Source organism: Eubalaena glacialis, chromosome 16 (assembly GCF_028564815.1).
Source record: "Eubalaena glacialis isolate mEubGla1 chromosome 16, mEubGla1.1.hap2.+ XY, whole genome shotgun sequence".
Classification (NCBI taxonomy): Eukaryota; Metazoa; Chordata; class Mammalia; order Artiodactyla; family Balaenidae; genus Eubalaena; species Eubalaena glacialis.
The window spans coordinates 77,685,955-77,707,035 of NC_083731.1; the positions used below are offsets into that span (position 1 = coordinate 77,685,955).

At 41.6% G+C, this 21,081-nt stretch overlaps 3 protein-coding genes across 4 annotated transcripts in view; 2 read left to right on the forward strand and 1 right to left on the reverse strand.

Annotated features, from left to right (window-relative positions):
* Positions 1 to 577, forward strand: part of SUPT20H (SPT20 homolog, SAGA complex component) — a 113,842-nt gene extending 113,265 nt beyond the window's left edge. Inside the window, exon 28 of the mRNA XM_061170925.1 lies at positions 114 to 577. Coding sequence (XP_061026908.1) covers positions 114 to 254 — 141 coding nt within the window. The 3' untranslated portion in view covers positions 255 to 577. The remainder of the gene's footprint in view (positions 1 to 113) is intronic.
* EXOSC8 (exosome component 8) lies at positions 525 to 6,886 on the reverse strand. The gene is made up of 11 exons (XM_061170852.1): positions 6,826 to 6,886; positions 5,676 to 5,712; positions 5,368 to 5,431; positions 4,503 to 4,576; positions 3,391 to 3,436; positions 2,276 to 2,381; positions 2,142 to 2,187; positions 1,837 to 1,933; positions 1,410 to 1,530; positions 1,071 to 1,177; positions 525 to 741 (listed from the first exon to the last, which is right to left on the reverse strand). The coding sequence occupies exons 1-11, from the start codon at positions 6,840 to 6,842 to the stop codon at positions 626 to 628; spliced, it is 831 nt and encodes a 276-aa protein (XP_061026835.1). The 5' UTR covers positions 6,843 to 6,886; the 3' UTR covers positions 525 to 625.
* Positions 6,887 to 8,063: 1,177 nt separating this feature from the next.
* Positions 8,064 to 21,081, forward strand: part of ALG5 (ALG5 dolichyl-phosphate beta-glucosyltransferase) — a 38,751-nt gene continuing 25,733 nt past the window's right edge. Inside the window, exons 1-5 of one of the 2 annotated variants that reach the window (XM_061171269.1) lie at positions 8,064 to 8,179; positions 11,581 to 11,752; positions 12,110 to 12,156; positions 14,257 to 14,325; positions 18,897 to 18,989. In XM_061171269.1, the coding sequence (XP_061027252.1) occupies positions 8,114 to 8,179; positions 11,581 to 11,752; positions 12,110 to 12,156; positions 14,257 to 14,325; positions 18,897 to 18,989 (447 nt within the window). In that variant the 5' untranslated portion in view covers positions 8,064 to 8,113. The remainder of the gene's footprint in view (positions 8,180 to 11,580; positions 11,753 to 12,109; positions 12,157 to 14,256; positions 14,326 to 18,896; positions 18,990 to 21,081) is intronic. The other variant, XM_061171270.1, reaches the window with a different exon arrangement.

The following is a 21,081-nucleotide window of genomic DNA, read 5'->3' on the forward strand; positions in this document are numbered from 1 at the left end:
TACCTTGGTGCTTTCTCCCTTTCAGTTTTGTTGTTTTCATCACTCTCAGGAAAAGCATCTTTCCACACCTGCCTACCTTGAACCTAACTTGGTTTCTCCCCTCTGCTTTGCAGCAGCTGCGGTTCTTGCAGCATCAGATGGCTATGGCGGCGGCGGCAGCAGCACAGACAGCTCAGCTACATCGGCATCGGCATACAGGCAGCCAGTCAAGAAGTAAAACGAAGAGAGGCACGCCAACCACTCCAAAATTCTGAGTCTTGCATTATTTTTTTTCTTTTTAAAAACGTAAGAGCATTGAATCAAAAGGATTGAGTTTCTACTTCGTTTTTGTTTTTTAACATGTGTCAGTATTTTACATTGCTAGATATACACACTTTATACAGAAGCACAACCCTATGATTTTTAAATAAAAACAGGGAAATGGTTTAACGAACCATTAGGGTGGGTTTGCCTAAGTCATTGCTTTTTAAAAACGGTTTCACTGTACATAATACAGAAGTGACCTAAGAAATACTAGAAACATCTTTCAGAAGAATGTAGTTTGATATTTATTTAGTATAAAAGGTTTGTGCACAGTGTAACAAATACAGTTTTTACAAATCTGTTTTGAAAATGTGGTGGTTGTTTATTTGGGTTTCATACTCTTAAATACTTCATCCATCAGTTTTTTTACTTCTTTGTGTCTTGTAACTGCTCGGCTCATACAATCTTGAAGTTTAGCTCCAGTCACTCCACTTCCACCTGAAAAATTATTGTGCCAACACTTGTTTTTACATGATCTACATCATGTCAAGTTATTGACATAAAACAAAAAAAGTGAATAATATAAACCAGTGGTGTGGTCTCAAGATTTGCAGGTTATGTTTTAACAAGACCTCCTGAAGTTTAAGAATCACTGACATACAATATAAAAATGCAAGGCATCTGAAGTAACAAAGAAACCATAGTAAATTTACATTACGTAAACCAGTAAAACATCCCACATTCCATTTGGCCCTCCCTAATATAAAGAAGCTCATGCTGAGTTTTCATCTACGTGTTTAGTACTGCAATGGAAGGAAAGTGCGTGCCTGGTTTGTGAAGACAACATAGCTTGCCTTCCTCGTCCATTACTACTGTTAAGGTTCCAGTTGCCAGGTTTTCCTCCTCTTCAGTAGGGTCAACTATAAGCAGAGTGCTATTTTAAAAATAAAATAAAAAAAGATAAATTATCAACCCATGGGACAAATTTTATTTTAGAAAAAAGTACAAATTAAACTCACTACCTGCATTTTAGCTTAAGTAAGGAGCTAGACAGAACTGGTAGAAACCAGAAAAGTTAATAGCAACCTGAAATTCTACTACTTGTAAGAATCTTTGTCCTCCCTTCAATTAAATATACAACCTTTTAATACATGTGATTAACTTACTCATCAAACACAGCAAAGGAAGTTGCAACTGGATGAGTTCTAATATTCAAATAACTTTTCTTCTTTAAATTAACTTCTGCTAAAGCAGTTTCTTCATTTATAGTTACTTCAGGCAACTGTACTAGAAAAAGGCGAATATGTAAAGTCAGTCTCTCACTCTAGTGAAAGAAACAAAAAGGCATTCTATGCTTCATTAATTCACTTTTCCCTCTGTTTAACTTGTCCAGAAGTATTATTTTTTAAAAAATATATCTTAGGACAATTAAGGCAAATACAGTAGATAGAAACATGTTTTTCTTTAATTTAGAAACACATGAATGATAGGTAAGTCTTAACAAAAACCTTTAAAAATTTATTGAGAAATTTTACCAAAACGGAACATTCTGACACATAAGTAGGAATATTCCCTTTTATTAAGGTTGCTTACCATTTTTCAAAGCTGCTAACAAAGCAAAGGTGCAAGCATCCAAAATGTTTCCATCATGATTGAGGCAAATGAGATCACAGTATAGAACCCAAGCAAGCTAAAATAGAGTTTATACAAAGTGGAAATTAAAGCCTTCTGATTGCTGTAACATGGTATTTGTTTCTACTTACAAACCACACCCTTGGCTAGACAATCAAGATAACCTTCAAGGCTCAGAAACTTTAAAAAAAAAAAAAAAATTAAATTTCCCCCACAAAAAACATTTCAGAATTAATAAAAGCTCTTAGCTTCTTTATTCCTCTTACCTTTCCTGGAGAGATACATAAGTCCTCTTTCTGAATTACCTGTGAACTTGATTTGAAGACATAGAACACAGTAAATGAAAGTTCAAAAACTCTCTAAAATGAATGATAGTCACATTTTATCATGATGATCTTACTTTTCAATGACATCTGCAATGAACTGGCTAGCCACCTGGGCCTCTTCTCCAGGAGGTCCAGACCGAAATCTCCAGGAACACAGAGGTGATAGATCCACATTAGGAACTGAAAGAAACTGCAGCTATGAACCAAATTTCACCTCTCGTTTAGTTTTAAAGATAACATCAATCCACGGCAAAGACAACTGTAGGCATAGATAGGCTTTCCAAGTGGAAAGCATCGTACCACATCAATTATATTCTTTTTCATCTTTGTGAGAATCTTATGCTTAGATAAAATTTATTTTTTCCCACACAAATAACCGCCCCGCCAAAAAAAAGCATGTGTTTAAGAAACAGCCTCGGGCTTCCCTGGTGGCGCAGTGGTTGAGAATCTGCCTGCCAATGCAGGGCACACGGGTTCGAGCCCTGGTCTGGGAAGATCCCACATGCCGCGGAGCAACTAGGCCCGTGAGCCACAGCTACTGAGCCTGCGCGTCAGGAGCCTGTGCTCCGCAACAAGAGAGGCCGCGATAGTGAGAGGCCCGCGCACCGCGATGAAGAGTGGCCCCCACTCGCCGCAACTAGAGAAAGCCCTCGCACAGAAACGAAGACCCAACACAGCCAAAAATAAATATAAAAATAAATAAATTAAAAAAAAAAAAAGAAACAGCCTCAATCCTAAATTATTCATGAAAGTTTCTTTCAAAATACCCCAATCTGTAACAGTAGATAGCCCCTCTAGTCATACCAACTGTTCTGCATTTTTAAAATGTTGGTTCCTACCATAAACAAAAGATGGTCCAAGAAAAAAAATCACATAGTGGTATAAAGGAAAATTCTTTATGGAAACAGAAAAGTTTGCAATTACAGCCCTTTGCCTAAGAGAATCTATTTTCTTGGTTGATGACATCTGTATAAACCAAAAGTGATCAAACAAGTTTGATAAAAGGTATTTACAAAATTCTGTATCTTGCTATTATGCTATCTTCTAACATAAACATACATAAAACTTTTCAGGGACGTCTGAAGCTTATGAATAATTTTCTTCAACTCACCTACTAAGATTTAACTATAATAATAGTATTAACTGTCTTAAAGTATTTGTATTAAATTTATGAAGCCATTTAACTTACCAACATATCCTTTATCAGGGGCATCTGTTGGTGGTGCTCCAAATTCCTACAGAAGCAGACAAATGTTTCCTATGAAAGAAGCTACTAAAAAATTGTGAAGAAGTCAGTTATGGAAGGCTCTACCAAAGACCATCTTAGCTAGTTAACTACATCATGAGCATCTACTGGGAAGATGAACTTGGGAGCGTACGTCAGGGGCTCTAGGAACGCAGGGCCACTCCTCACGAGCTCTGCAAGGCAAGAAGGCAGCTGATGGTAGCGCTACTCATCAAAATTACTTGGGGCTCTTCAGATTTCTGTCCCACCCTCTCTTCCACTTATTCAGTAGCCAAGAATCTGAATTTAAACCCCAGGTGATACTGACACAGTCAGATTTAGGAATTGATGGTATAATGGTCAAGAGCAAAAGCCCTGGAATTACCGACCTGGTTCAATAGTCAGACCCACACCTTTTGGCTGAGAGACTTTGGGCCAGTTATTGAAAGAACTTAGGTTAAGTAACTCAGAGTTCAGTGTAGTCAAAAAAGCAGAGGCTTTGGAGTCAGTTATGTCTAAGTTCTATTTATGAGCCTTATGTTCCTGAACAAGTTATTGAACATAATGTAAAATAGGAAATGAAGAGAGAAATACTTCAAATGATTATTCTGAGGATTAAACTGAATAATTCTGTAAAACACCTAACATAAGGTACCTGGAACATAGCAAATACTCAGTAAATAGTAGCTATTATTCCCTCAAGCTTTTCTTTTGAGCAGTTTCTACACATTTGCACAGATTAAATGGCATCACTAGATAAAAATATGTCACCAAAAATCTCTCAATTTCTCAAATTACAACCAAATTCTTTAAAAAGTAAAGGTGGTAAGGATTTTTTTAAATTGTTCCATTTCAGCACATTTGAGAATGTTCATAAATTGTAATTAAGAGCCATTAAACTTTGGTTGTATTATCTAAAACTCAAAGGTGAAAACTTGGGAAATGAAAACAAATACTAAAAAACTGACACCTGATTGCCTAATCAACAGCAGAACTATAGGTGTATATTACAATCTAATAAGTATATGAAGCTAATTTAGTAACTCAAATCTTAGTAATATATACAGTAAACCTACCGCTTTAATTCCACAAATTACTGTAGTATTTCCCAGCTTCACTAAAGAAGAACCATCTGCAGTACCAATTGAACCTGAAAAGGTAAGTATTTAAACAAAATGAAAAAGTGTTTTCGTCTTCTACGTATGATTTTACCTTGCTACATATCTAAATTGTTTATGAAAATTTATTCCTTGCTTGAGTCTTTTTAAAATTACAGTTGACCCCTGCACAACATGGGTTTGAAATGCACCCGTCCACCTATATACAAGGATTATTTCCAATAAATATTACCACACTACTACACGATCCACAGTTGGTTGAGTCTGAGGATGCAGAGCCTCGGTTACGGAGCACCGATCCATAACTGTAAAATTACGCTCGGATTTCTGACTGTGCGAGGGCCGGCGCCCCAACCCCCTCGTCGTTCAAGGGACAGCGGCACCGGTCTAAGGATTGTTCATTGTCCCTGAAGTGAGTTAATCATTTGTTGTTCAATCACAGGGCTGTTACAAAGATTTAAATCTCTTGACACAAAATCACTGTAATCCCTTAGACACGGTAGAATTTGTCTGAAATACTGTTTAAATGGCTCAGAGGCTAAAACTTGGGAATGGCATATAGGTAAAATTGGGAAATTCCATGTTTGCAACAGAAGGTTTAATAAATGTAAGATATATAAGAAAACCATGTCTTAGAAGTTCTGAACGGAGGAAGGCAGGAAAACACTTTACAGTTACTTTAAAATTTAACATGAGCATAACAACTAAGAGGACAGTGAGTTTAAAAAAACTTTACAAAGAAAAACTTACTTTAAAAAAAAACTTCTATTTTCAGAACTGAAGCAACTTCAACATTCTATTTTAGAACTCAAAATACGCTCACCTATGTTGACAGTTGTGGTTCTGAATTCACCAAGTTCTCTTCCATCAGGACGGCAATTCTCTTTCTAAATAAATATATGAAAGCAGATTACATCTACATGTATATTTTACACACACCAGTGAAAATACACTAAACCTCGTTAATTAAAATTAATTTGAATTACTTGAAAATTGTCTTTTAAAAACTGAGGTATAATTGTCGTATGACATTAGTTTAGGTGTGCAATGTAATTGATATTTGTATTTATGGAAAAAGCACATGATATCATTATCAAAAGGCAAAAAATGTACATAACCACCTTTACTTACCAAAAATCTCCTGTAATACTCCAGGGGTTCCACAGTTCTGAAACACATGTTAAAAATGAGATAAATTAGTAAATCAATATAAATCCAGAAACTGGCAAAAATCTTAGTGTGGTGATGGAGCAGAAATCTCCAAAATTTGTAACTAAGTTTCTTTCAGGAATTCTAATGTTTATGTTGCCACGTGTTGCTAATTATAAAAATTAGATACCTTTGCAATAACCATACTCAAAGGGTGTCCTTAATTTTGCTTTAAACAAGTATAGGGTTGGAGCCCAAAACCCTAGGGCACCTTTAGAAGAGGATTAATACAGGTGTGAAAATAACATCACTCTCACTCTGAAGCAGGGATTCTTGGTGGGCAGGAAAAAAAGAGTTACATATTTGTTTTCACTATCCAGTGACTGAAATTTAGCATACTCTTCAATTATGACCGTTGGCAATAAACCATTATAATATTAGCCGTACCTGCGACTTTAACCACAGAGAGTAAATGTTTTCGTTTTTACTTTAGAGTTGTCGAAGGTACCTGTAAGAATCCTCGTTACTTCGAAATTCCAGGAGTTAGTTACTAAGCTCCCCAGGAGATCTTAATTAAGAAAGTTAATTCTAAAACAGATGTATATCTCATTATATCATAAACTTGGAATTTATACACATAACTGTTTCAGTACAATTGGTTTCCTTTGGAATCTTATTTATTTAAAACTGGACTCAGAACGAAAATCTACAGGCTTCTCCAGAGCGGCAGCAAAAACGCCTAAGTATAACCTTCCGAACGAGGAACAACGCTTTTAGAAATAAATTTCAAGGGAGAGGGAGAGCAGCGTGGCAGGTGGTTCTAACAGAACACTTTTCACGAAGTTACAACTGCTCCCCTGGGGCTGCAGGTCCACTACACACCAAGCCACAGCGCTCGCAGCGGGTACCGAGCTCAACACAGCCCCTTCCAGCGCTCGCCTCCCCGGCGGGAAGACGCCCCCTTTCCTTTCACTACGACCACCTCCAGTCCTCCCACCCGCCGCCCGCTTCCGTGGTGGAAAGAAGTGGGAACCAGGTGGGGCGGGGGGGTCTCCCGGTGAGAAAATTCCGAGTAACGGGAGCCGCCAACCGGCACGGTACGAACTCCCGCCCACCAGCCTCCCACACTCACTTGAACCCGGCAGCCATCTTCCGCCCGCGGGTCTGCGTCTAGCGCTTCTGCGCCTGCGCCTGCGTCTGCGCGCCTGCGTCTGCGCCTGCGAGCGCGCCGCCGCCGCCTGGGTAGCACCGCCCCTTCCGCCGGCTCTGCGGCCCCGCTTCGCACTTTCAGTACTGACACCTGTGCTCTTCTCCCGCTACCGGATATCTAGAAGGCAGGGTGGAGTGGGCGGAGTGGACGGCGTGGGGACGGTTTCCAGCCTGCCTTTGCTTAGACTTCCCCTAGCCAGATGCCCCTCGAGGTTTCCTAGACTTTGACGCGTTTTGACGAATCGGCTATTACAGAAGTGATGAGTGCCTGTTTAGAGACTGGTGGTTGAAGAGTTTCAGAGAAAACCGACCCTATATAAAGCAAAGAATCAAGTGTTGAATGTGGAGCATAATTCCAATGTTTCAGGGTCCTTTTCCCGCCTCCTTCTTATTCTGGGCCCTGGGCTTGCCTTCTCCCAGGTAAAAGCCTCCCTGCTCCAGCACCGAAGAATTACGTAAATTTTCTGTGCCCTCGTTTTCCGCACCAGGTTACCTTTACAGGTGCCGGGAGCGGGCTCCAAAGGAGCAGCTTTTGTTGTAGCCTGTGTCGTGGCTCAAGACCTCCATCTCCCTCGTGTAAAATACGGGGCATCTAATTCAGTTTGAATGTCAAAGAGTATACCCAAAATAGTTCGTGTTATTGTTACCAGAAGCTGGGGGAGAACTGGGAAAGTTTTAGAAATAGATGGTGGTGATGGTTGCAGGAAATTGTGAATGCAGTTAATGCCACTGTAGTGTACACATAAAGTGGTTAAAATGGGAAATTTTATGTTTTATCACAGTTTTAAAAAATTAATGTAATATACCAAAAACAAATAGGTAGGTTATATGGTGTGTGAGTTTTATTTTAATAATGCTGTTAAAAAACGATTCGTTGCCTATGTGAAATTCAACTTATGTGGACATCCTGAATTTGTACTTGCCAGTTCTGGCAACCTTAACTACGGTGGAACAGAGCGCCTGCCCCCCGCCCTCCCCAAAACGGACTGAGCGCCTCCCATACAACTACATATTCTTCGCCTTGCCGCGCGGGGGCGCTGTGGGCGGCGCGGGGTCCCGGGTCGTGGCCGAGTCTGGCCGCGCGGCGGCGCTGTGGGCGGCGGGCGCCCGGCCGGCGGGGTCTCTCTGCGGGTGGGAGGCGGGGCTGCGCGGCCGCACTTCCGCATGTGTGTAGGCGCGGGATAGGGCGGCCGGCGGCGCCGGCATGGAGGATGGTTCTGCTCCTGCTGCAGCTGGCGGTGCTCGGCGCGGCGCTGGCGGCTGTAGCCCTGATTCTGGTGAGGAGAGGGGTTGGGGACCGACGCGGGCCTGGGCTCACTGCTCTCCGGGAGACTCGGACCCCACGCATCCTCTGCTCCGCGCTGCCGGCTCTTGGGCGTGTCCCTTACACCATACTTGCTCTGAGCCTTGACCCCAGAATTTCCTCTGCTAGAATTTCACACCCCCTTTCTTCCGTTCTTTATGTTTACTTTAGAGCTTTATATCCCTGCGTGCCCAGAGCCTAGTACTTGTGTTTACTGGGACATGCCCACCCTGTCTTATGACACCCCCTGGTCCCCGGACTCTCTGCCCACCCGCCCTCTCAGCCTCGACCTCTCCAAGATTGCCTCCCGGGTCTGCAATCGCTGTAGTTCTGGCCCCATCGGGGAGGTCTTGAGCCCCCAGAAAGTGTGTGCTTTCTAGACACTCCCTTTCCTGGTGTAGTTAAGCAAATAGAAAGTGTTGACAGCACTGACAAGAGCCATCTGTTACAGATTGGATAAATCAGCGGATCAGGAAGACCCACTAGGGACATAGGAAGACCAAGATAGACAAGGTCTGGTGTTACCGTATGCCTGGGGGTCGTTATGCCCTAGAATTCAACACCCTAAGCTTGCTGCCTCTAAAAGAGACAGTACAGGGGAATTCAAACTCCGATTTTCTTTGCCGTTACTGTGGAAACGCGGTAACATTGTAACACTTGCTGATCCATAGGTAATAGGAAATTTGCCAAGTGAACTTTCTCCCATATAATTGGAATGGGCCTGCCTCTAGTTAGTAAATGGAGCGTTTTCCGCTTCCTTGACGTTAAGGTTAGCAGCCTAGATAGCATTGCCAGGAAGGCCACTTTGCCATCTGGCCAGAATTTATGGCTTAGAAGTAATGTAGACAGAGAAAAAGTGGTGTATCCTTACTTCTTTAGGGTTTGTGTCTGGGTGAGAGAGGAGTCCTCTCTTTCCCTTAGTAGTATATGGAGATTTGTGTGTGTGTGGGGGGGGGGTTCAGGTTTTGGGTTGGGCAGAGCTTGACAGAATCCTAGACTGAATCTGCCTTGTGTTGACTGTGTTGCACAGATATAAATGTGTGCGTTATGAGATTGTACTGGAAGTATTTGATCCTATTAGCTGGAAGTGGTTATAAGAGCTGTTATTTATTGAGTACTTGCAGTATGTTGGGTATTGTATTCAGCATTCAACAGGGATTATCTCATTTGATCTTTAAAACAGTGCTGACAGAAATGTTATCATTAGCTTCCTTTGGTGAGGAAGCTGATGAGCTGGTATGCAAATGTCACCCAACTAGTGGAACTTTGTTTTTTTTTAATGAATATATATGTATATGTGTGTATATATACACACATACTCACACACACACACACATACATGTATCTCCCCTCTGTCTCCTCACCCCACTTCCTTTCTGAATTACTTTTGAAGCAAATTCAAGGCATAACATTTTATCTGTAAATCCTAAACATTTATCTCCGAAGATAGGACCCCCTTTTTAAAATATAACCACAATAAGGTTATTGCAGATTTTTTTTTAACATTGTTCAGTGATTTCAAATACCCCATCAGTTCAAATGCCTCATGTATGTGTTAGTAAATTGGTTTGTTCCATTCAGTATTCACACACACTTAGCACTTGATTGGTATGTCTCAAGTCTCTTAAACTATAACAATTTCTCCTCCCCCCTTTTTTTTTCCTTTTCTTTAATAAGCGGTCATTTGTCCTGTAGAACTTCTCACAATCTGGATTTTACTAATTGCATCCCTTAAGTGACTTTTAACATCTTACTCTGTTCCCTGAATTTCCTGTAAACTGCTAGTTACATCTAGAGATTTGATGAAATGCATGTTTGAGTGTTTTAATCAAAAGAAGTGTGTGAGTGATGCTGATTACTTCCTTTTGTGTCATATCAGGAGGTGTGTAATCTCTGATTTTCTCTGGTATTAAGAGGGATTCTTGGGTTCAGGAGTTGTTAGCTTGACCCACCGATTATAAAGTTTGTCATTAACCTAATGGTTTAGCAGTCATTGATGATCACTGCCTAAATCCAGTATTTCACTGTGGGTTGCAAAATGGAATATTCTGACTGTATCATTCCTTCTTCATGTATTACCTGGAATTTTATAATGAAAAAAATTTCATCCTCAGCTATTCGATAACGCTGAAATATCTTTCATATATAAAAGGTAAGATAAAAGGCAAGTTTTCAAAATAATGAGATGGTTCCCTGGCATCTTACAAAGGTGACTAATTTTTTGTATTTAGTATCATTATGAATCCGTGATATAAAATTTTTCATGTGTTTTAATACATTGCATTAATTATTCTTTTTGATGCTTAAAATTTCCCCCTCACACGCCAATGGGAGCCTGTCAAGTTGGCTACTTTGTCATGATTGTTGGTAGCCTCCTTGCTTTCCCGTCTCTGACCACCATTGTACATTTCCTGGCCTGGACCTGAATCAGCCATTCCTCTTAGGAGCATTGGTTACTTTTAGTAGGAAATTGAATTTAGAAACCACAATCTGGACACTAGGGGTGCAGAGCAGGAACTCTTTAACCACTAGTCTGGATACTGCCTTCATAGTCATACTAATCAGAAGCATATTCAATTTCAGTATGTACCCAATAGAATATTATAAGTGGTCACTGAAGTACAAATGAGTAGCATTCCAAAAGTTGGTAGGTTGATTGTTTTGAAAGCAGAAAGTATACCAATGGAAACAATGTTACAAAGAATGGTTATTTCCAGGGCTAGGTCCCCACTGAATATGGAAGGGGGTTATATAATGTTAGCAGTGGGATGGTGCCTACAGCCTACAAGTTTGATACCTGACTCCAAAAAATAGTGTATTCTGAATTCAAGTCTGGGATAAGTATCAAGAATATATTCTTAAGCATTACTGATCCCTACTCTGGGGGTTGGGGGACTCTTCCCTTCCTACCCTGGGTCAACCTGGTCTCAGATGGGAGGTCTGCCCTCACCCACAAGCTCTACCTGCAGTGTGTCCTCGATCACATAGGCTCCAAGTGGCATGGGGCCTCGCTGTGTGTGTACCAGGGATTGGGAGTTCAGGGCATCTCAGAGTAGATGGCACTTCTGTAATGACTGTTCCCTTTTAGATCTGGGGTGACAGAGGCTGGGGAATGACAGGTGAGAGGAGACAAAGAGCCTCGTAGAGCATTAGGGAAAATGCTTAGTTAGGGAAAAAAGGGCAATAATAATCAGTTCACAAATAGGGGACTGACTGGTTTGAATTTTGAAGTCACCTCCAGCCCATTGTTAATGGACTAAAACAGTAAATATTTCACCCCAGGGCGAAAAAATCATGCAAATGATGTATTCTAATGTAGCAAATGTTTAAAAAGGTCAACATAACACAATTTCTTATTAACATATCCGCTTTTAGATTTTCTTTGTTGCATTTATAACTGCTACAGAGATGCCACACCTTCATCGACAAGAAGATGAGAAGTTCTTCTTAAATGCCAGAGGCCAGAGGGAAGCCTTACCCAGCATACGGGACTCACCTACCAAGCAGCTTTCTGTGGTCGTGCCTTCATACAATGAAGAAAAACGGTGTAAGCCCTACTCGATTTTTTTGGTAAGGGGTAATTGGGAAGAAAAGGAAATTTAAAGTATGGACTTGGCCAGAGCGTTGATACATGTGGGCTGTGGAGAGTGCGCAGCTGGTAGTTGTAGCTCAGAAGAGGAAGAATGAGTGTTAGCAGCCACGTCAAGTCTAGGGCTGAAGTGTTCTAGAGAAGTGATGAGCAAGGGGGAACAGAAGACAGACATTCCAGGTGGAAGTGGCCACGGGGGGACAGTCCAGGAGGGACTTGTTAGGTTATTCAGGCATTTTCCGTATGTAAACTGTGTTCTGGGACTGGGCAAGTCATTTTCAAAAGCAATTTTTAATATATATTTTTTTCTTTAAGTGCCTGTAATGATGGATGAAGCTCTGGGCTATCTAGAGGAGAGACAGGTATTGTGTTTTCTCGTCCAGTATGGGGTCTAATTAAAACTAGAGCAGGTCATGAAGCTGTGGACCCCAGGCTAGATCCACTGTGAGAGGCAGTGCCGGCCGTTCTCGGGCCATCGTGGTCCTGGCCTCTGCACTCAGCATGTTGCCAGCCGTCAGCCATTTGCAGGCAAGCCCGACAGCTCACTCCCTCCAGAGCAAACAGGAGAGCTGATGTTCCTCTTACGGACTCTCCCTCCCCCCTTTGATCTTTTCTTGCCTGATGATATACTTAAAATTGAGTGATAGTGTGTCTGCAGACTTTGTATGACAGCACAATGCTGTTTTTGCTTTTGTGACTTTTTAAGTAAGATGTTTATTTGAAAAAGACCTATAACTAGAGTGAAATCATTTTGTATGTCTTTATTATTCTGTAGAGTCCCCCCTCATTTATTTTCCTCTGCTTTCTCTGCATAAAGGGAAGAAAAGTAGCATGTGCCCCTCTTTTGTATCCGCTGCCATTGGAATCTCTTGGGAGAGTTTAAGAAAATAAGTAAGATTTATGGCTGTTTCTTTTTTTTAGAAAACTCCTTGTTTTGATTTACTTTGTTTTAGGTTTTTTTGGGTAAAGGGAAAGGAGAAGATTCATCGAAAGAGGAAAAAAAGAGGAAGAGGACTGAGCCCTTATTATATTTGAGCTTCTGCCTCTTCTATTATGTGTAATCTGCACACCAGCCATGTGGACTAGGTTGTGGTTTTTTTTGCGAGAAAATAGGCCCAAAATGCTAACTTGCCCGAGGTCATAAAGCTAAGAAGTGGCACAGCCACGTGGAACCTGCACCCCTGACTTCAGACCTCATGGCTTTGCCTTGTATACCTCGTAGCCTCTGAGTGGCACTCAGGAGGGCAGCCAGGGGAGCGTGGGAGGCCCACGGAGACTTGGTCCGTGTTCACCCTCAACTCCCACCCAGTCTCTGGTCTCCTTTCTGTCCTTGGCCCTTTTCCTTTATGTGCTTTGTGCACTTATATTTATGTTCATATTTATACATATCAACACTAAAACAATTGTTTCTTTTTTTTAAATTTTTTTTTATTGAAGTAGAGTTGATTTACAATGCTGTGCCAATCTCCACTGTACAGCAAAGTGACTCAGTTATACACATGTATACATTCTTTTTCTTAATATTCTTTTTGATTATGGTTTATCACAGGATATTGAATATAGTTCCCTGTGCTGTACATTGGGACCTTGGTGTTTATCCATTCTAAATGTAATAGTTTGCATCTACCAACCCCCAACTCCCAGTCCATCCCTCTCCCCCCCCCACCTTTGGCAACCACAAGTCTGTTCTCTATGTCTATGAGTCTGTTTCTGTTCTGTAGATAGGTTCATTTGTGCCATATTTTAGATTCCACATATAATTGATGTCATATGGTATTTGTCTTTCTCTTTCTGACTTACTTCACTTAGTATGATAATCTCTAGTTGCATTCATGTTGCTGCAAATGGCATTATTTCATTCTTTTGTATGACTTGAGTAATATTCCATTGTATATATGTACCACATCTTCTTTATCCATTCATCTGTTGATGGACATTTAGGTTGTTTCCATGTTTTGGCTATTGTGAACAGTGCTGCTGTGAACATAGGGGTGCATATATCTTTTTGAATTATAGTTTTGTCCGGGTATATTCCCAGGAGTGGGATTGCTGGATCATATGGTAATTCTATTTTTAGTTTTCTGAGGAACCTTCTTACTGTTTTCCATAGTGGCTGTATCAACTGACATTCCCACCAACAGTGTAGGAGGGTTCCCTCTTCTCCACACCCTCTCCAGCATTTATTTGTAGACTTTATAATGATGGCCATTCTGACCGGTATGAGGTGGTACCTCATTGTAGTTTTGATTTGCATTTCTCTAATAATTAGTGATGTTCAGCATCTTTTCATGTGCCCACTGGCCATCTGTATGTCTACTTTGGAGAAAGTCTATTAAGGTCTTCTGCGCATTTTTCAATTGGGTTATTTGTAAAACAGTTGTTTCTTAACTTCCTTACAACGTTATTAGAAATCTTGATGGCAGTCATGCCAAATTGTGGTATTTTATTTTTGCTTCTTGCAGAAACAAGATCCTACGTTCACTTATGAAGTAATAGTAGTTGATGATGGCAGCAAAGACGAGACTTCAAAGGTAAGTAAACTTGCTTTTAGAATTGCCAACAGATGGAATAATTTGCAAATGTAAAATCATATTTCCGCTCGTCAGAGAACCCTAAAGGTGTGCCAGATACTCTCCATTTAACATAAGTGGGTAGTAGAAAAAGCAGAGAGATTTCACATATGGGAAGCTGGAAAACATACCTGCCTTTCCACTGCTCCTTGAGACCAGGGAAGCTTGGAAGGTCACCAAATAGGGAGAGAGTACACATAACAACAGTTCACCTTGGCCTCTGGGGAACCCTCTTTGCCCACCAATTTATGGTTCCTTTTATTCTAAGCATAATTCTTTTCTGTATGCTCCACCTTAACTTATGGTTTCTAAAGTAGTCATGCAAATAGGAAGACACCTTCATATCTGCCCCTGGGGATTGGGTATGTCCTTTGGCCTACCCCACAGTCCCTTCTAGATTGACCCATGGGGTGACAGTATCTTAGGGTTTATCCTCTCTCCTTCCTGCATTCCTAGACCTGTAACTGCTGGGCCCTGGTGCGTTAATCCTGCAGTAGTACATGTATTAAATCTTGTCAGTGATCCTGATAAATTACTCTCCAACATCAAAGTATTTTTGTTATTACGACTGCTTCACATTTTGTTTTTTGGCACTCATGTTTCTATAATAAAAGATTCACTTACGGTGCTATTAATATTCCTGTTAAATGGCAACATAATAGATCTTAAAATAAATATACAGGGAAATATCTGTTCACCTGATTATTCATCAGTTATGATTTTGGTCAACTCCAGCTGTGCAGGCAGTGCTGGACACTGGCTGGACCACACAGGTACACGCACCTGCCCCCTGGTATAAGGAGCCCCCAGGACAGTCAGGCAGCACGGCTCCAATTTCTGTAATGCAGGTAAAAATGGAGCCAAAGAGAAAGATGCTGAAAAGAATTTGAGAGAAAGAGAAATGACTTTTGAACTAAACCTCTAAGGGTGATGATGACTAGGAACATGGAGGATAGTATATTCAAATTGAAAAAAAAAATAACGTAAACAAAGGCATAGAGGCCTGGAAGTATTGGTGGATCTGTGTTAGGAAGAGTAGGTGCTGCACTTGGAATAGTATGACATGAAAGATGAACACAAACTGTCCAACAGTTTATTAGTATATGAAGGGAGTGGTGTAGAAAGTCAGCATCGGGCATCTACTGCTGAGATGACAGAGCAGCCTCAGCCCAGCTGAGAAGAAGCAGCTTTTCCTGAAGAGTATTTCCTTCAAGGCCTTTTGCCATGTGAGTCTCAGGCTGCTCTCTGGAAGGATCCAAGAGGGAGAGGTTCGCACTTGTTCCCAAGGTTGGGAGAAACAGAAAACTTGAAATCATAGTTTGTAAAAGTTTTTTTTTAAAAAAAGAAAAAGAAACTCTTTTCCCCTAAGTTGAGTATTTATTGTCTTCCTGTAACACGTTTCACTCTCTGAGGGGTCTGGGAAAAAATTTAGATATAGTTCTTGTTCTTAAGGAATTTTAAACTAAGGGGTAAAATTTATGCCAAAGTACAGAATAAGAGAGTATTGCATTTGTACAGAGATATTTATTATACCCTCAAATAACATAAGATGCCAGAAAGGTAAGCATTCCATGTGAGCTGAATTCACAAATGGTGAGCAAGTGTCAGCTGCTGCCATGTGCTGCAGGGCATACTGTGAAGTGTCAGTGTCTGTATAGGCCAAGCAGGTGGGCCTCAGTGGTGTTTGCTTCCTTCAAAGCCAGATCACATCCCCTTTAGAAAGAGCCCTCGTCCTCACCTGGTCAAGTGTCTTTCAGTGCACTCAGCTACATGCCCAGTAACTTCATCTTCCTGGTTTGGGTCTTATGATGACTGTCATGCTTTCTGCCACCCCAGAACAAACATCAGCAACTCAAGTAAATGTTCTCTGAATAGACATTTCTTGAGCCATTAACATGAGTCAAGGAGTAGGACTGGTGCTAAAATACAAAGGTGGAGCCGTGCCTCTGCCTTCAAGGACTTCACATCTAATACTGGAGACACGCTCCAGATAAATAGAGCACAATGTGTTCGATATTTTCATCAGTTAGAAAGTGTCTCATGAGGGGAGCTTATGTAATAGAAGGTGTTTGATTATCTCATACGCCAGAAGGTCTGGACATTGTTGTTTCAGCATTTGGACAGTGTCAAATGGCTGGATCCACGTCTTTTCAGTTACCACACACTCCCTCATCATCAAATGGGCACAGCTCCAATTATCACTGATCCTGAGGCAGTTGAGACAGTCAGGACATTAAGAATTCTCTTGTGTGCCTCTCTCCTTTTATAACCAGGAATAAAAATCTTCACAAGAAGCTCCCACCCTCCAGCAGACCTCCCCTAGAGTGCATGAGCCAGAACTTTGGTGACATGGCCACCCTTGCCTGCAAGAGGGGCTGGGAAAGTATAAATACATGGTAAAAAGGATTTGGACCAATCATGATTCATCTCCTAGGACTGCACACACTGTCACTATGCAGACCGGGGCCAAAAGAGCAAGGAAGGAGGTGCTGTTTGTTGGGTAAGCAGCTAACAGTGCCACCACAGTCCTGTAATAAGAGTAGGTACAAAGGACGGTGGCTACCCTTGTTCACTGAGATTAATCAATTCCAGGCTGTGTGTCAGGCACTAAAATATTAATCCTTGGGACTTGCCTGGTGGCACAGTGGTTAAGAATCCACCTGTCAATGCAGGGGACACAGGGATCGCCCTGGTCCAGGAAGGTCCCACATGCCGCAGAGCAACTAAGCCCGTGAGCCACAACTATTGAGCCCGCGCGCTCTAGGGCCCGCGTGCCACAACTACTGAGCCCACACGCCTAGAGCCTATGCTCTGCAACAAGAGAAGCCACCGCAGTGAGAAGCCTGCGCACCGCAACAAGAGTAGCCCCTGCTCACCACAACTAGAGAAAGCCTGCACGCAGCAACCAAGATCCAAAGCAGCCAAAAAAAAAAATATATATATATATATATATATACACACATATATATATATATTAATCCTTGGCTTTAAGTAGCTCATAGCCGAGTGGGGAGGGGCTACAGTTCATTAATAAATGAGTGGTGCAGAGTGATTTATAGCAAATATAGATCACTGTTCCATGACTTTGATTATTAATAATAATGAAGTCAGGAAAGTTCCAGGCATCCCGGAGTCTTGAGCCTGTTCCTAGTGGGAAGATCTACAGATGAGAGAAGTAACAGTTGAATGGGAAAATGCATTAGGAATACTTATTAGAATTATAGTTTTTCCCTGGGGAAGGTGACAATGGGCGTGGAAGCTAGGAAGAAGAAATGGTGTTTGAGCTGAGTCTGAAGACAGGAGTGCAAACACCAGATAAGAATAGCTTCACGGGGGTTTCCCTGGTGGCGCAGTGGTTAAGAATCCGCCTGCCAGTGCATGGGACACAGGTTCGAGCCCTGGTCCGGGAAGATCCCACATGCCACGGAACAACTAAGCCCGTGCGCCACAACTACTGAGCCTGCGCTCTAGAGCCCGCGAGCCACAACTACTAAAGCCCGCATGCCTAGAGCCCGTGCTCCGCAACAAGAGAGGCCACTGCAATGAGAAGCCCGCGCACCGCAATGAAGAGTAGCCCCCGCTCACCACAACTAGAGAAAGGCCGCACGCAGCAATGGAGACCCAATGCAGCCAAAAATAAATAAAAATTTAAAAAAAATAACGTCATGACTGCCTATGGAAATGAGCGTCAGAAGACAAGGGTGCCGTTGATGAGGAGGTTCTGCGGAGGGTGATGTGGAAAAGCAAAGGGCATGAGCCACACCCCAATGGCTTGAAGCCTAAATGAGGGACAAAGAGATGTTGATAGCAAATACAGATCACCATTTCATGACTTTGATACTAGATCAAAGAGTAATGGCAGTCGCTTAAGATAATAGTGAAGTCAAAGGTAAATGTTTAAGATGCTGGAGTTTTGAGCATGTTAGAGGCTGAGGACCCAGCAAAGAGGAAGAGATTGAAGATTCAGAAGAGGACAGATCATGGATGATTATCTGCTGAGAGCCAGGAATTCGAGTGAGAAGATTTGGGGGAAATGGTCTAGGATACGAACAGCTTCTCTGGGGAATAAGGTCAGTTGCTGACAAGTAAACAGGTCATTAGGCAGTATTGGGAGCCCAATCATAAATGTGTACCAGTCAATTAGAGCGTGGGTTTTATTTTTATTTTTTCTAGCAGCTTGGTAGCCTAGGCAAAAAAGTCAAGAGAATAAGAGATGGCCACTACCTGTTCTGGTGTTTCCTCTGCAGGAAAGTGAATTGTGACTTCGACCTAGTAGTCAGGTCAGAACACCTGTTCTGGTGTTTCCTCTGCAGGAAAGTGAATTGTGACTTCGACCTAGTAGGTCAGTGTCGGATCTTGGCACCAGAAATTCAACAACTCCTCTCGGCCACCAAAATGCGCGGTGGGTATAATCTAGTCACAAGGAGAGGGCAATTAGAATAGCAGTGTTTAAGCCAAAATCAGAGACCCAGTTTATATTGCTGTCTTGGAATTCAAATTGATTTTATTCTGACTTTTATATAATTTGACAGGTAGCTTTTAAATATTGCCAGAAATATGGAAGTGACAAAGTACGAGTGATAACGCTGGTGAAGAATCGTGGGAAAGGCGGAGCTATTAGGATGGTAATACCTAATTTCAACATTTTTATTTGAAATATAAAGGTATTTTGAATAACCTTTTTTGCAGATTACAGTACATGTATGTTCTACAGCCAGCTAGTTAAATACTAGTCTTTCAAGTTAGTGGTAAATTGCTTTTAATAATAACTTCATGCATATATGTATATATAATATGATCAAATTAAAAAATATCATGCCATATCTATAACATACTGGGTGACTCAGGAAAATGTTTATCTTATTCAAAGTTGAAAACATTGCCCTCTGTCTCTTATGTGTCTTTGACATAGTTACCAGATAATAAGATTACATGATTTTTTGCAGTTTACAAAATGCTTTCGTGTATTGAGTTTTACCTATATGAAGGTACTATGCAAAACATGGTAGTGTGAATTAAGATAAATCTGGGACTTCCCTGGTGGTCCAGTGGTTAGGACTCCGTGCTTCCACTGCAGGGGTTTGGGAACTAGGATCCCCAAAAACTGCACAGTGCAACCAAAAAAAAAAAGATAAATCTGATATGGTCACTCCTGATGTAATTTACAGTCTAATACAAAAAGTGATTGTACTTATGAGAGAGGCACAGATGAGGTACAGTAGAAGTTCCAGGAAAGAAGAGGTTACTTTCAGCAGAGGCGTATCAGGTAGAAATCAAGATACACTGAAAGAAAGATCTAAAAGCAAGATATGTGAAAGAAAATCCAAACAACAGTGCCTTAAATGACGTAGAGGTTAATTTATTTATTTTGTGCCTCCAAAAGAAGTCTAGATGTAGGCAGTCCAGGGCTCATTCAACAACTCTGTGTCCTCAGGAACCCAGCTTCCTGCCTTTTCACTCCCTCTTCCTCCTGCCCACCTGCACACAAGGTGACTGCGGGAGCACCAGCCATTACCTTCTCATTCCAGACAGGAAGGGCGGAGGGCAAAAGACGCACGCCAGTTAGTTTGCCCCTTCTAAGGAACTTTCCCAGAAGCTCCACCCAGTGACTGGCCAGAACAGTGTCACGGGGCCACCCCTATTTCCAAGGAAAGCTGAGAGATGTTTTTTCTGACATTTTCATTCTCTGCCAAATCAGGGTTCCATTTGTAAGGAAGAAGAAAAGAATAGGTATTAGGTAGGTAACTAGCAACCTTGGGCACATGAGGAAAATAGCAAACTTCACAAAAGAAATGTCCCTGAAGCCAGGCCTCCAACGATGGTGAACACTGGCTTCCACTTGCTGACTGATTATTTTGAGCTAGATAGCAAAAATTTACCACTTCAACATAATTATCACATTTAAACCTCCTCACATCATCTCAGTGAGTTAGGACCTATTATTTTGATTATATAGATGAGGAAATTGAGGCATAGATAGGTAAAGTGACTTACTCAAGGTCACATAGATAGTAAGGCAAGATTTGGATTGGGTTAATTTAACCATGAAATCGTGCTCTTCACCTCCCTGATCCCGTATGGAGAAAGATTTGAGAGAAGAGCGTGCCAGTCAGCAGAGCAAGAAAAGACAGAAAAGTAGGAACTCTTGGGATATGTACTAGAAGCAGTGAGTTTGCTCTGACAGGGTCACAGGATATGCAGAAAGGAGAAAAAGAAAATAAGATTGATGCAATATCATCATGGGCTTTAAATGCACCCATTCATTTATTTATTCAGCCCACATTTGAGTGCTCACTAAGTGCCAGGTACTTCATTAGAGACGCCAAGATGAAAGATACCTGTCCTGTCCTTAGGGTATCATAGTTCACTAGTGTTACAAATGCTTCAGTATAAATGCTCTGGGAGGAGCAGCAAAGACTTCCCACCGGAGATAAATTCTGGATGGACTCTTGAAGAAGGATTAGGAATTCTCTAGGCAAAAGTCGGGGCAGGGAGCTTGCAGAGGAGAACATGAACAAAGACACAACAAAGGAACTTCTAGTGGTACATGAGGCTTGACTTTAGAGATATGCTGGAGGATTATGTGAGTGTAGATCACAGACTTTAGGCTAGGGGCTGTTAGACTTTCACCATTGACAGAGGGACAGCCGCCAGCGCAGTGGTGTAGGCAAGGTACCATGAATATTTGGGTTATGATGGTGACACAACAGAGGAAGA

Bases quoted from the DNA above. Each gene is read 5' to 3' on its own strand.
- EXOSC8 (XM_061170852.1), bottom strand. The intron at 4,577-5,367 runs GTGAGCGTATTT...TTACCTTTTCAG, and splicing joins AACCACAACTGTCAACATAG to GTTCAATTGGTACTGCAGAT. The intron at 1,934-2,141 runs GTAAGAGGAATA...ACTCTATTTTAG, and splicing joins TATGTATCTCTCCAGGAAAG to CTTGCTTGGGTTCTATACTG.